The sequence below is a fragment of the Oryx dammah genome, unplaced genomic scaffold (genome assembly GCF_014754425.2).
Source record: "Oryx dammah isolate SB20612 unplaced genomic scaffold, SCBI_Odam_1.1 HiC_scaffold_3, whole genome shotgun sequence".
In the NCBI taxonomy this organism is placed as follows: domain Eukaryota; kingdom Metazoa; phylum Chordata; class Mammalia; order Artiodactyla; family Bovidae; genus Oryx; species Oryx dammah.
In genome coordinates, this window is record NW_024070187.1 from 30949411 (window position 1) to 30963445 (window position 14035).

Genomic DNA, 14035 nt, shown 5'->3' on the forward strand with positions numbered 1-14035 from the left:
AGCTAACAGACAGTCTGTCTCAAAAAATTCACTTGCAGTTTTAGTTTGACACCTGATCTCAAAAATAGTTTGATAGTGATATGAAAACTTGATTAGGTAGCTATTTTACATTTAAAGAACTGCATTCCAGAAGATGCATTTCAAAACTGGTAAATACAATGTTAGGTAAACAGTGGAAGCCAAGTGAATATTTAATCTATTAAGAAATATTTTTAAAAGAAAAAGAAATTGTTAGGTAAACTGCTTTATTAAAATATGAAGCTGTTGCATAATCTATTGGAATCTACGCTGTTCAAATGTGCAGACTTAAAAAAATGTTAAAATAACTGATTTAAAAAATAATCATATGAAGAACTAGTTTACCACACACTCAACTGAGTTCCCTGTACTACCTAAAATATGCTACTAAGTTATACAGACATTTCCTGAGTTTGAAGGAATTTAAAGAAAGTAAATTAAAAATTATTTGTCTTTTTTGTATTATTTATTTTAGTGAGCATATTTATGAAATAAGAATTAATATTACAATGAAAAATAAATATGTTTTAGTGTACTTAATTTTTCTCAAGTATTCTTAAGAGCAAAGCATTCAGCTTTTTTTTCTCCAAAAATTATTTACATGGATAATCAAAAATTATCAAGAGTCAAATCAATATATCCAAGAAAAAGATTCTTATTCACTTACTGTGATAGTTTAACGTAGAGTGAACTCTGAATGGAGTCAAAGCCAAGGGAGGGGAAAGCTAAAATATCTGGTACGGCTATAACTCCACCAGAAGCAGCCAATTTCCAGAACAAATCTTTTAGGAGAATTGGATCACTCCTGAATCCTTGTAGGATATCAGCTTTAAGCTCAAGTTAATAGAATTCCAGGGAAGGAAAGACTCAAAGTCTATTAGATTGGATGCCAATCTATATTACATAGACTATTTCAGAATAGGATCCCTTCCTCCTTTCCTATTCGTTTATCTCTTAATATCTAATGAAGTTCTTGGCTTAGAGTAGGTATTCATTAAATGTATTGTCAAATAAAAAATTGAATGAATGGCAAGATTTCAGCAAACCATCTTTGAAAGACAGATCCCTGAAACTTTAAGTAGAGACACTGGGGTGTTTTAATAACTTTATCTATTATAAATAAAGCAGATTTTAGTAATGATAGTAAGCAGTGTGCTATGTAGTATAATTTGAAAAGATTATATTTATTGTTGTGTTGCTGGTATGTTTATGCTCTCTTAACAGAAAAGATCCTTTGATGCTTCCATAAACTTTAACAGTAATGTGAAATTATTATACATATACCATGAAACATGGAACAAAACCAACTGCAGACTATAAGTGTGGAAAGAGGAACAGAATGTCAACTTTCTGCTTAACAGATTAGTAGAGAGATACCATGAAACATGGAACAAAACCAACTGCAGACTATAAGTGTGGAAAGAAGAACAGAATGTCAACTTTCTGCTTAACAGATTAGTAGAGAGCAGTTCAATTAATCACCAAACTAGAAAAATGAAAACTATTCATTACACATATTCAAATCTCAACCATAACAACAACAACTTATTCACTGCAGAACTAAGCAGTGATTAGCAGAGAATAATAGCTTAAACTAAAAAAAAACTAGTATTTAAATAAGAAGTCAGGACACCAAGGGTCAGATTTAGTATCATCAGGGAATAGAAGACTACATACAGCATTATGCTTCTTGCTGCTCTAAACAGTGTGTGTGTGTGTGTGTGTGTGTGTGTGTGTGTATACATTAAGTGGTATTGAAACACTAAGTGGTATTGACCTGCTCTGCCTAAAATTACATCTCTGCTCAAGGACTAGTAAGGAGGGTTGTGGGCAAAAAAGAGCTAAGGGTTTCAGTAACAAAGAGAAGTTACATTTATAACAATTTACAGTAGGAAACTAACATGTGGATGAGAAAAGAACTGAGGTTTTCTACACTGTGTTCTATACTTCTAATATGTATTTATGTATGTATATCTTCTTATCTGAATTTCTAACTTGTAAAACTTAAATAAAGTGCTAGGCCATCTGCTTCAGGACTCTGAAGGGATGAAAATACTTATAAGGAAAGGCTGTTCTCTGCTGGATCACCTGATTGCAGGGAAAAGATAAATACCATATCCATCTACTAGCATATGATTGATTACACCATATGAACTAGCATAGCCTCTCATTATTATAGCACATTTGATGCAAATGAAATAAATATACTGTTTTCAAGCTTTAGCATCAATTTGTATCATGACGCACAATGCCAACTTTGATTTATAGTTTCTCTTTGAGAAACTGTTGGTGCAATAAGATTAAGTAAATGTTTGCAACCCATTTTAAAATTAGCAACAAAATAGTAGCTACACAAACCAAACTAATCAGATTCACAATGTCCATGTTCAAACAAAATGGGCATTTGCAAGTTGCTGGACTTTGTTGTTGTTGTTACTCCTTTCAGAGTTTATTATTTTCCTAGGAAACTTGAGGAATTCATGTTTCTCATTTTATGAAAATTAAGATAAAATTTGATTCATTTATTATAAACAGACCTATAAAACAAATAAAGGTAGTGAGACTCAAGTTTCCTGAGGCATATTTCAGAGAGAATGAGGTGTCTGGATGGAATCATGTAGAATTAAGTGGGTTGAGCACAGATACATATATGGATGGTATTTCTTAGGGATGAAAGTACAGAAAATATGCTTGATCTCTGATTTTTTTAAACCTAGTTTAGGGAAAAAATATAATAACCAATGTAAACAGTGTGGGCTGTGACCATGAGATTTTTCAAAGACTTAAGTGGCATTGACCTGCTCTGCCTAAAATTACATCTCTCCTCAAGGACCAGTAAGGAGGACTGTGAGTAAAAAAGAGATAAGGGTTTCAGTAATAGTAAAAGTGAAGCTCTAGTTATAACAATTTACAGTGGGAAACTAACATGTGAATGAAAACATACCGAGGTTTTCTATACTGTGTTCTATACTTCTAATATATATTATTAGATTGTTTTTTCTGTGGATTGTTTTTTTGTAAAATAGGGACTCCAATTATGAAACAATTGTTGAAAGACATCATTTGCCCTAATATTTTATGAAATAAAACTTAATGAGAAGTTTAACAGAATGAGTTACAATCTTTATGAAAGATACAGCAAAATATAAGCTATTGCTCTTTCCATAAATGAAATACATACTACTCAACTTCCTCTTTATAATATGAAAAAGCAATTTCTTCCATAGCACAAACTGACAAGCAAGCAGTAGACAGATGGTCATTGGTGCCATGGGAAGCTCTCTCTACCTGGGCTCACATTTTCAAGATACAAGGATAACATTAGAAGTCAATGGGGAATAGTTGAATATGGGGAAAATGTTAATTCAGGCGTCCTTTCTGCAATCTTACCAAATAATAGAAAAGAATGGGCATTTCCATTTATCAGTTGTAAGTGTTAATTTGTTTGATTAATCCATGTCTCTAAAGAGGCAAGAAATCACTTTTTCCCCCTGGTCATCGATATTGACACAAACAAGTAAAACAGGTCCAGTTTGTTTCATATCAAAATAGCTGTGTGGCCTAGTCCTCATCAGAAGCTGGGTGTGAAACAAAAACAAGAAATTAGGAGGATTCTCTATTTCAAAAAATAGTAATCCAGAAAATATTAAGCTAAAGACAAAAAGTAACAGAAAACTTATTGGCTCCTATAAGATTGAAATTTAGGAGCATAAATTTCAAAAATATAATCTATAAGAAAAATTATTTTAAAAAAAAAGGCAACAACAACCAAAACTTTAGACTGGAAAAGATTAAGTTTTAAATCTCATTATTACCACTTAATAGTTGCATAATATTTGACAAACCATTCGATTTATTTGAACCTTAGATTCTTTGGAGAAAAAAGAGTTAAAAATACCTAGAAAAGGTATTTCTAGGTATGTGGTTTGTTTGTGGTCTCCCTTACCCTTAATCCATCCTGATGTTTAGTCATTCTAGATTGACTTAGAAACTTCACTGAAAAGCAGATCTGACATACACACGTTATCTGTGAGGATCTCTGAAGAACACATCTTAATGTGACATAAGAAATACACTGACAAATCATGTAGAATCAAAGTCGGGCAGGCAAAAAACAGGTTTGTAAAACGTTCCCAGTGCCTTTAAACTGAACAAAAAAGAACCATCAAGAAAGCTAAAATTAAGCAATGAAGGGTGTTTAGGAGAAACAACTTGAAACTAAGAATCATTTTTATTTCTCTGTATAAGGAAAGGCAAGACCCCATTTCCTCAATACTTTGTAACACTATTTATTATTCAACAAAATAATATGTGAGTAAGCGATCTGTGAACTTTTAATGTACTCTGATCATTATTGCAATACCATTTACTGAGTGTCATTTGTCAGGCACCATGTTCAGAGCATTCAATAATATTTCACTTAATTTTCATTAAGAACTGGTAAAGTAAATGTTGTTATACATACAGTACAAACTAACAAATAACCCCTGAGGCATAGGATATTTTATTATATATCCATAGTAACACAGCTAGGAACCAGTTTCAAAGTCAGGATTAAGCCTATCTTGCTGAATTCAAGACTAGAATTCTTGCCAAAAATGCTACTTTGCTCCTGAGATAAAATGTATTATTCTATAATTCAACATTAGTATCACTTGATAAACAACACATTATTTTTTCCATAAGTAATAATAGATATACTGAATACTAGATCATTATCTCATTATTTGACTGATCTACTCATTTTCCCTTCTAACTCTGACTGGCAGGTGCCAATGGAACAACTTATTTCACAGGGCTCTCGTGTTGTAATACTGTATTTTTAATGTTACGCATTGTTTTTGCAAAAAAAATCTTTCACAAGAAATTTGACAAGTTGGTGGATTTTAAAACAGTTGTGTTTCTTTATGGAAAGCAAAACAATCTGCTCTTATTTATTCATATTCATGTGAGGAACTATTTAATCCACTTGTAAGGGGGTGGGGTATAAAAGTTCTAGAAACAACAGTAAAATATAAATGGAACACAGGCCCTCCACTGGAAGAGATTCACTTTGCTTACAAAGAAGAACTGTAATTTTTATAAAAATGATCTCTGATGTAAGCAGTGTGTGCCAACGGAAAAGGCTAAAAGATACTCAGTGGGGAAGATGTTCTATATTTATTTTATTCATACAAAGCCCTTTATAACTTGCAAAAACTCCTTATTCTATTTTATTTAACGGCATCCTTTCAGTAAGCTGAAAGTTTACTCTGTGTTCTGTTTCCTGTTAGAAATTTAAGGCTATAGCTGTGACTATATATATGAAAACAGGACTCAGAATTGACAGTTAGGTTTAGTTAGATTTACCTCATTTATAATGATCCAGTGACAGTCAAAAGCAACCAAATTAGTCTCCACAACCTGGAACAGAAAACAAATCAGCTATCAGTCAGCATTAATTGTGAAAAACAAACCAAACTAGATATACTTGACAAATGACAAAAATATATCACATGTCAGAAAAGTCCTTTTCAACTGAAAAGTCAACTGAAAATGGAAAACCGTTACAGTAAAACATGGTAGAAGCATTTGTGTTCATCTTGTAAGTGCAGTGTAGACTCGCTAAATTTGAAAATAAAGTTAATGAAAAGCCTAGAAAAAAAAAGGCTTCAAATGAAAAAAGAATACAAATAATACCATTTTTGTGATTTAACTGAGTACAATTTGCACTGAATTTCCTAGTCCAAATAAAGCTTTGGTGACCTTGTATCATCTACCTAATAAATATCTAAGGTTATTAGATATCTTAGATATCTAAATATCTAATACCTAATATATCCTTCCATTATCTGGCTCTAACTTAACATTCTTATGTGTTACTTCCCTGTGTATATGTTTTGTCATTGTCTTGACAAAGTAAAATGTCCATGTTCTAAAAAGTTTTGAGTATGTGTATTGAGGATATCCAATTGTAAAATTACCTGAATGAAAAGACTATAAAAGTGATGGAAATTATATTAGCACAAGTTATAGTTGGTTAATTTCAGTAGTTTTGCTAATAATATGAGCAGACAGAAAACTTATGTAAAAGAAAAAGTAAACTACGTATAGGTAGCAACCTTGACTGAATAGCTTTAAATAAATTGATTCTAAATTATCCTTGGCTTAGGCCAAAAAAGTAAACCTATTGCAGTGTGTTTCCATTCTATCCAACTTCATCATGACCATCCTAAGACATGTTCTTATGATTCATGCCATGGAACATATAGATAAAAGTTAGGTTAGCTTGTTTTATAAGAGATTGCTGTGCTATTTTCAGCAGTAACACCAAAAGATCAGGTTTTAAGTCAAGATGCTTTCTAATAACTAGCAAGGAATTGTTATAAAGTATGAATTACTTGGAGATCAGTCCTGGGTGTTCATCAGAAGCGCTGATGCTGAAGCTGAAACTCCAAGAATTTGGCCACCTCATGCTCATTGGAAAAGACCCTGATGCTGGGAAAGATTGAGGGCAGGAGGAGAAGGGGATGACAGAGGATGAGATGGCTGGGTGGCATCACCGACTCGATGGACATGAGTTTGAGTGAACTGCAGGAGTTGGTGATGGACAGGGAGGCCTGGTGTGCTGTGATTCATGGGGTCGCAAAGAGTCAGACACAACTGAGCGACTGAACTGAACCGAACTGAACTGATGAATTACTTTTGGAGAGGAAAATGGCAATCCACTCCAGTATTCTTGCCTGGGTAATCCCATGGACAGAGAAGCCTGGTGGGCTACAGTCCATGGGGTCGCAGGGAGTCTGACACAACCGAGCGACTAACGCATACATGGTGCATAAATTACTTTTGGGGGCTAGTCTTTGTCCTACTGAGAAATGCCTACTGAAATATCCACTGAATCATGAGAAACACAATTGTAATTACATTTATGTGAGTCAATACTTTCTCAATTATATAATTATTTGGAGAATATTTTTAAAATTTTGGTATAAATTTTATACTAGTTCCATATACATCATCACATAGATTCCTATGACCTTACTAAGGTGCCTTGATAATAAATATCTTATCATAGAAGTGAGGACATGTGATCTATTTTTAAGCTATACTATTATTATTGCTTTTGAAATACATACATGTTCAACTTTAGGTGAAACAATGTAAAAAGTATGACCAATGGCAGTTTCCAATTTTAGCTTAAGAAGTCATTTTATACCAGTAATGGCATCCATTGTTTCTAATTTAATCATTATTTTACTTTAATCATCTTAGATAAACTATCACCATTAACTTATTAGCAATAAAAAGTGTTATACAAAAAAAGTGTGTCTATTTATATTAAGTGTATATTTATATATTATGTTGATATGTATACATGACCTACTATTATATCTATACCAGTGTGTAATATATGTATATATTCATATATACATATATCTCCAGATAAATAAATTTTATAGTAGAGTTAAAAGAATAGGTAAAAAGGAGTGATAATAATATTGTTTATGTTTTTCCCAATCAAATGGAGCTAAGGTGAACACTCTTAGGAAAGACAAATTTACATAAATTCTTATTTTTGTAGATAACAAATATCAAACAACTATTATAAATACTAAATCAATACATCTATCTGATAATTTAACTTTTTATTCATATTAATCATTTTCCATTTGATATATTTTAGATTAAGTAATGTATCGAACTAACTGCATTACCAGCTTGAAGGACTGGTAATACATCTGGACAAAGGATTAAGAAGATATGTAAGACTTCGTGGTAAAGAGTCTGTAATGCAGGAGACTTGCAGGAGACACAGGTTTGATCCCTGGGTCAGGAAGATCCCCTGGAGTAGGAAATGGCAACTGACTGCATTATATTCGTGCCTGGAAAATCCCATAGACAGAGGAACCTGGCCGGCTACAGGATCACAAGCTTGCAAAAGAGTCAGACAAGACTGAGCAACTAAACAACAACATACCAGAACTTGGATCAGAGAAATTGTTTCTTTTTCTTATCTTCCTTACTTAAGTAGCACATTTCCTATTTCAGCAGTAAACATATTTTAAGCCAATGAAAAGGATTAAGCAATTTGATTGAAATATTTATTCCTTTTTATTTTTCTAGTGAGAACCTATTTTATACTTAATTCCATCACTTTTATAGTTGTTTGGTTTCATTCTGTGGACTTGTATAAATGTCTAGCAAGTTAGTACAACCTAACTATACTATTTACTCCCAAATTTCAATTTTTGTTGATTGTTATGAAATAATAAGGGTCCTACAAACAATGTATACTGTATTACCATATAATAATAAGCACTCCCCAAAAGATCACGTGATGCTTGGGCTATGAAAGACAATGGCAGTAAGAAAAGATTAACCAATGGTTTAACTAGTAGGTTTGGTTACAATATAACAGGAATAAAGGAAGTAGGGGTTTTCCTGGGTTATCTGTTTCTCTCCCTTCTTGTCCCATGCTTCTCACGTAACACTACACATGTATACATTAATAACATAGAGGGAGCCAGTTTCATATTCATATAGAGTTGCTTCCACATCAACGTAGAGTAACACAGTTATAACAAATGAGACTATCCTACTTCCCAAGCAGCTTAGCTTACTTTAAGAAAATTGAACAAAAAAGGGGGAAAAAAATCAAGTCCTGTCAGGAAGACAAGCGATGAGTAAGGACAGGCCATCTGTCACTGGCAGGAACTTTAGAACTTCTGAATCTTTGGAAAAGCCTGACAATTTATCACCATGTCTTCCATCATCCGTTCTCAAATCTTTAGATGTGCTAAATATAAGACAATACGAAGCAAAGAAACTGCCGGAGCGTATATCTCACTGGTAATAAATGTGGAACAGTTCCTATGAGCACAGAGGACAATTTAATTGACTCAACAATAACAGCAGCATGCTGTTTTTCACTCAACCTTGTAGCTTAACTAAATTAAGCTCACTCTCTTTGCAGGATATACCACATAATCCACATTTGTGTGAAGGGTTCCCGTGCTCTGTGCATCTGCAGCAGCAAACATATCAAGTGTTTGCTTGCTACTACTGCCCATTCACTTTCACTTTTCACTTTTACACATTGGAGAAGGAAATGGCAACCCACTCCAGTATTCTTGCCCGGAGAATCCCAGGGATGGGGGAGCCTGGTGGGCTGCTGTCTATGGGGTCACACAGAGTTGGACACGACTGAAGCGACTTAGCAGCAGCAGCACTGCCCATTCCAAATTGACAAGTGGAGTCCTTGAGTGATAGTCCACCTTGGGAAAGGCACTCACAGTTATTTGGAGCAAGTGGCCAAAGAAATACTGAAAAGTTACTCCCATCCTGGCTCCTCATCTACTACGATACTATAGTTTATATCTGCATTTCTCCAACTGTATTCTGTGGGACACTATTTTCCCTAAAATTTGTTAGCTTTCTGTAGCCAAACCCAATTTAGAAATGTTGAGTTAAGCCAAGTTAAAAAGATATATTACTGCATTAATCCTCAAAGCTTTTAACAGGTTAATACCAATATTGAAATATAACTAACATAAAAGTCTTATTAATGTGCAATATTGCTTCATACATTCTTATTTTGAGCATATGGCTTCAGACTTAAGAGCATGAGCTCTGAAGTCAGAGATTTTTCTCCATTATCTTACAGTGTGACTTTGAACATATGACCAACTCTGTGGCCTCAGTTTCCTTCTTTGTCATCAAGGTTAATGACAGGACCCACAACTAAACTACCACCAAGAGTCATGACAAAGGTTAAATGCAATAATAGCACATACTAAAAACTCTCAGTGAATACCAACACCTCATACTTTAATAAATATGCTTTACAGCTCTCCGAGGTACTTGGAACTTAGCATATTCCAAAAGATTTTGATCATGGAAACCATTTTTCCCCACTACAAATCTCATGGGATTAGTACTTTTGGGGAGATACAGACAGGAACCTTTGCTAATTTAATCACACATATTTAAGAGTTCTAAAATTGTACTGAAGCACCACGTGAAAATTCATAATTTCAAAAGCATGGCCTTATAATAATCCTAGAGAGAGTTTTCCAACTAATAAAGGAAATTTTTTTCACAAAACAAAAACTTATACAAAAAGTTGAATCAACATATTTTATGTAAAACCCAAATGCATAGTTCTAACAAAAGAGTAATACTTGTTCTTTTTTTCATTTTTTATTAAATCTTTTAAATTTTTATCCATTTCTAGTTAAAATCAGATAAAAACCAAATCAACACTATTTCTTTTGCAATAAAATATAGAAGATATGTATCAAGTACAAAATTTATAGTACATAATAGATTATTAGCAAGGAATTCATGGATTTACAGTACAAACTCAATATCCAATTGTCTGAGCATCATATATGGGTCAATTGTACAATTAATACAATAGAGTTCTGCTATAAAACACAATACAATTAAATACTATAATGTTCTGAAATACAGAGTCATAATACAAAACCCCCAACTTCAGGTACATTAAACATGCACATGACTTTACTTTGTTTTTGTTTTTAGCTTATTTGGTCTTCTTCTCACTAGAAGAAGTGAGTTCAGTTCAGTTCAGTCCCTCAGTCGTGTCCAACTCTTTGTGACCCCATGGACTTCAACCACCAGGTCTCCCTGTCCATCACCAACTCCCAGACTTTACTCAAACTCATGTCCATTGAGTCAGTGATGCCATCCAACCACCTCATCTTCAGTCAGCCCCTTCTCCCACCTTCAATTTTTCCCAGCATCAGGGGCTTTTCAAATGAGTCAGTTCTTTGCATCAGGTGGCCAAAGTACTGGAGTTTCAGCTTTAGCATCATCCCTTCCAATGAATATTCAGGACTGATTTCCTTTAGGATACACTAGTTGGATCTCCTTGCTTTCCAAGGGACTCTCAAGAGTCTTCTCCAACACCACAGTTCAAAGTATCAATTCATCGACACTCAGCTTTCTTTATAGTCCAACTCTCACTTCCATACATGGCTACTGGAAAAAAAACATAGCTTTCTGTACATGGACCTTTATTGCTAAATAATGTTTCTGCTTTTTAATAAGCTGTTTAGGTTGGTCATAACTTTTTTTCCAAGGAGCAAGCGGCTTTTAATTTCCTGGCTGCAGTCACAATCTGCAGTGATTTTGGAGCACGCCCCCCCCCCAATAAAGTCTGTCACTGTTTTCACTGTTTCCCCATCTATTTGCTGTGAAGTGATGGGACCAGATGCCATGATCTTAGTTTTCTGAATGTTGAGCTTTAAGCAACTTTTTCACTCTCCTCTTTCACTTTCATCAGGCAACTCTTTAGTTCTCCTCTTTCTGCCATAAGGGTGGTGTCATCCTTATGACACCTATCTCATACGCTAGCAAAGGAATGCTCAAAATTCTCCAGATCAGTCTTCAATAGTATGCGAACCACCAGAGATCATTTGCCATGATCTTAGTTTTCTGAGGTTAAGTTTTCTAAGGTTAGTTTTTCTAAGGTTTTCATAGTTTTTCTAAGGTTATTCTAAGTTTTTTCCTAAGGTTTTTCTAATTTTTTTCTTAGTTTTTCTAAGGTTAAGAAAACTAAGTTTTGTTAGTTTTCTTAGCATATCTGAGGTTATTGATATTTCTCCTGGCAATCTTTATTCCAGCTTGTGCTTCATCTAGTCAAGCTTTTCTCATGACGTACTCTGAATGTAAGTTAAATAAGCAGGGTGACAATATATAGCCTGGAAGTACTCCTTTCTCATGGAACCAGTCTGTTGTTCCGTGTCCAGCTCTAACTGTTGCTTCTTGACCTACATACAGACTTCTCAGGAGGCAGGTCAGGTGGCCTGGTAATCCCATCTCTTTAAGAATTTTCCACAGTTTGTTGTCATCCACACAGTCAAAGTTTTTTTGGCGTGGTAAATAAAGCAGAAGTAGATGTTTTTCTGGAACTCTCTTGCTTTTTCAATGATCCAGTGGATGTTGGCAATTTGATCTCAGGTTCCTTTGCCTTTTCTAAATCCAGCGGTTCACATACTGTTGAAGAATGGCAGGAGAATTTTGAGCATTCCTTTGCTAGCATATAAGAAGAGTGCAACTCTGTGGTAGTTTGAGCATTTTTGGCATTGCCTTTCTTTGGGATTGGAATGAAAACTGACATTTTCTAGTCCTGTGGTCACTGCTGAGTATTCTAAGTTTGCTGGCATAGTGAGTGTAGCACTTTCACAGCATCATCTTTTAGGATTTGAAATAGTCAACTGGAATTCCATCACCTCTGTTAGCTTTGTTCATAGTGATGCATCCTAAGGTGCAGTTGACTTCTCATTCCAGAATGTCTGGCTCTAGGTGAGTGATCACACCATCGTGATTATCTTGGTCGTGAAGATCTTTTTTGTACAGTTCTTCTGTGTATTCTTGCCACCTCTTCTTAATATCTTCTGCTTCTGTTAGGCCCATACCATTTCTGTCCTTTGTCAAGCCAATCTTTGCATGAAATACTCCCTTGGTATCTCTAATTTTCTTGAAGAGATCTCTAGTCTTTCCCATTCTATTGTTTTCCTCTATTTCTTTGCACTGATTACTGAGGAAGGCTTCCTTATCTCTCCTTGCTATTCTTTGGAACTCTGCATTCAAATGGGTATATCTTTCCTTTTCTTCTTTGCCTTTCGCTTCTCTTCATTTCATAGCTGTTTGTAAGGCCTCCTCAGTCAACCATTTTGCCTTTTTTGCATTTCTTTTTCTTAGGGAATATCTTGATCACCGTTTCCTGTACAATGACATGAACCTCCATCCATGGTTGTTCAGGTACTCTGTCTATCACTTCTAATCCCTTTAATCTATTTGTCACTTCCACTGGATAATCATAAAGGATTTGATTTAGGTTATACCTAAATGGTCTAGTGGTTTTCCCTACTTTCTTCAATTTAAGTCTGAATTTTGCAATAAGGAGTTCATTATCTGAGCCACAGTCAGCTTCTAGTCTTGTTTTTGCTGACTGTATAGAGCTTTTCCATCTTTGGCTACAAAGAATATAATCAATTTGATTTCAGTATTGACCATCTAGTGATGCCCATGCGTAGAGTTCAACTGTGGAGTTCATTTAGAAAGATGAACTCCCCAGGTCGTTAGGTGCCCTATATGCTACTGGAGAAGAGTGGAGAAATAACTCCAGAAAGAATGAAGAGATGGAGCCAAAGCAAAAACACCACCCAGTTGTGGATGTGACTGGTGATGGAAGTAAAGTCCAGTGGTGTAAACAGCAAAACTGCATAGGAACCTGGAATGTTAGGTCCATCAATTAACGCAAATTGGAAGTGGTCAAACAGGAGGTGGCAAGTGTGAACATCAACAATTTAGGAATCAGCAAACTAAAATGGACTTGAATGGGTGAATTTAACTCAGATGACCATTATATCAACTACTGTGGGCAAGAATCCCTTAGAGGAAATGGAGTAGCCATCACAGTGAACAGGAGAGTTCAAAATGCAGTTCTTGGATGCAATCTCAAAAATGACAGAATGATCTCTGTTCATTTCCAAGGCAAACCATTCAATATTACAGTAACCAAGTCTATGCCCTGACCAATAACTCTCAAGAAGCTGAAGGAGAATGGTTCTATGAAGACCTACAAGACCTTTTAGAACTAACACCCAAAAACGATGTCCTTTTCATTATACGGGCCTGGAATGGAAAAGTAGGAAGTCAAGAAATATCTGAAGTAACAGGCAAATTTGGCCTTGGAGTACAGAATGAAGCAGGGCAAAGGCTAATAGAGTTTTGACATTGTACAGGAGACAGGGATCAAGACCATCCCCAAGGAAAAGAAATGCAAAAATGCAAAATGGTTGTCTGAGGAGGCCATACAAATAGCTGTGAAAAGAAGAGACATGAAAAGCAAAGGAGAAAAGGAAAGATATTCCCATTTGAATGCAGAGTTCCAAAGAATAGCAAGCAGAGATAAGAAAGCCCTCCTCAACGATCAATGCAAAGAAATGAGGAAAACAACATAATGGGAAAGACTAGAGATCCCTTCAAGAAAATTAGAGATACC

The 14035-nt window shown here is 34.8% G+C and overlaps 1 protein-coding gene across 1 annotated transcript in view; it reads right to left on the bottom strand.

Moving 5' to 3' along the window:
• The window catches only part of GRID2 (glutamate ionotropic receptor delta type subunit 2), a 1625731-nt gene that overhangs the window by 614899 nt on the left and 996797 nt on the right, over window positions 1-14035 (bottom strand). Inside the window, exon 5 of the mRNA XM_040237847.1 lies at window positions 5368-5421. Within this exon, the coding sequence (XP_040093781.1) occupies window positions 5368-5421 (54 nt within the window). The remainder of the gene's footprint in view (window positions 1-5367; window positions 5422-14035) is intronic.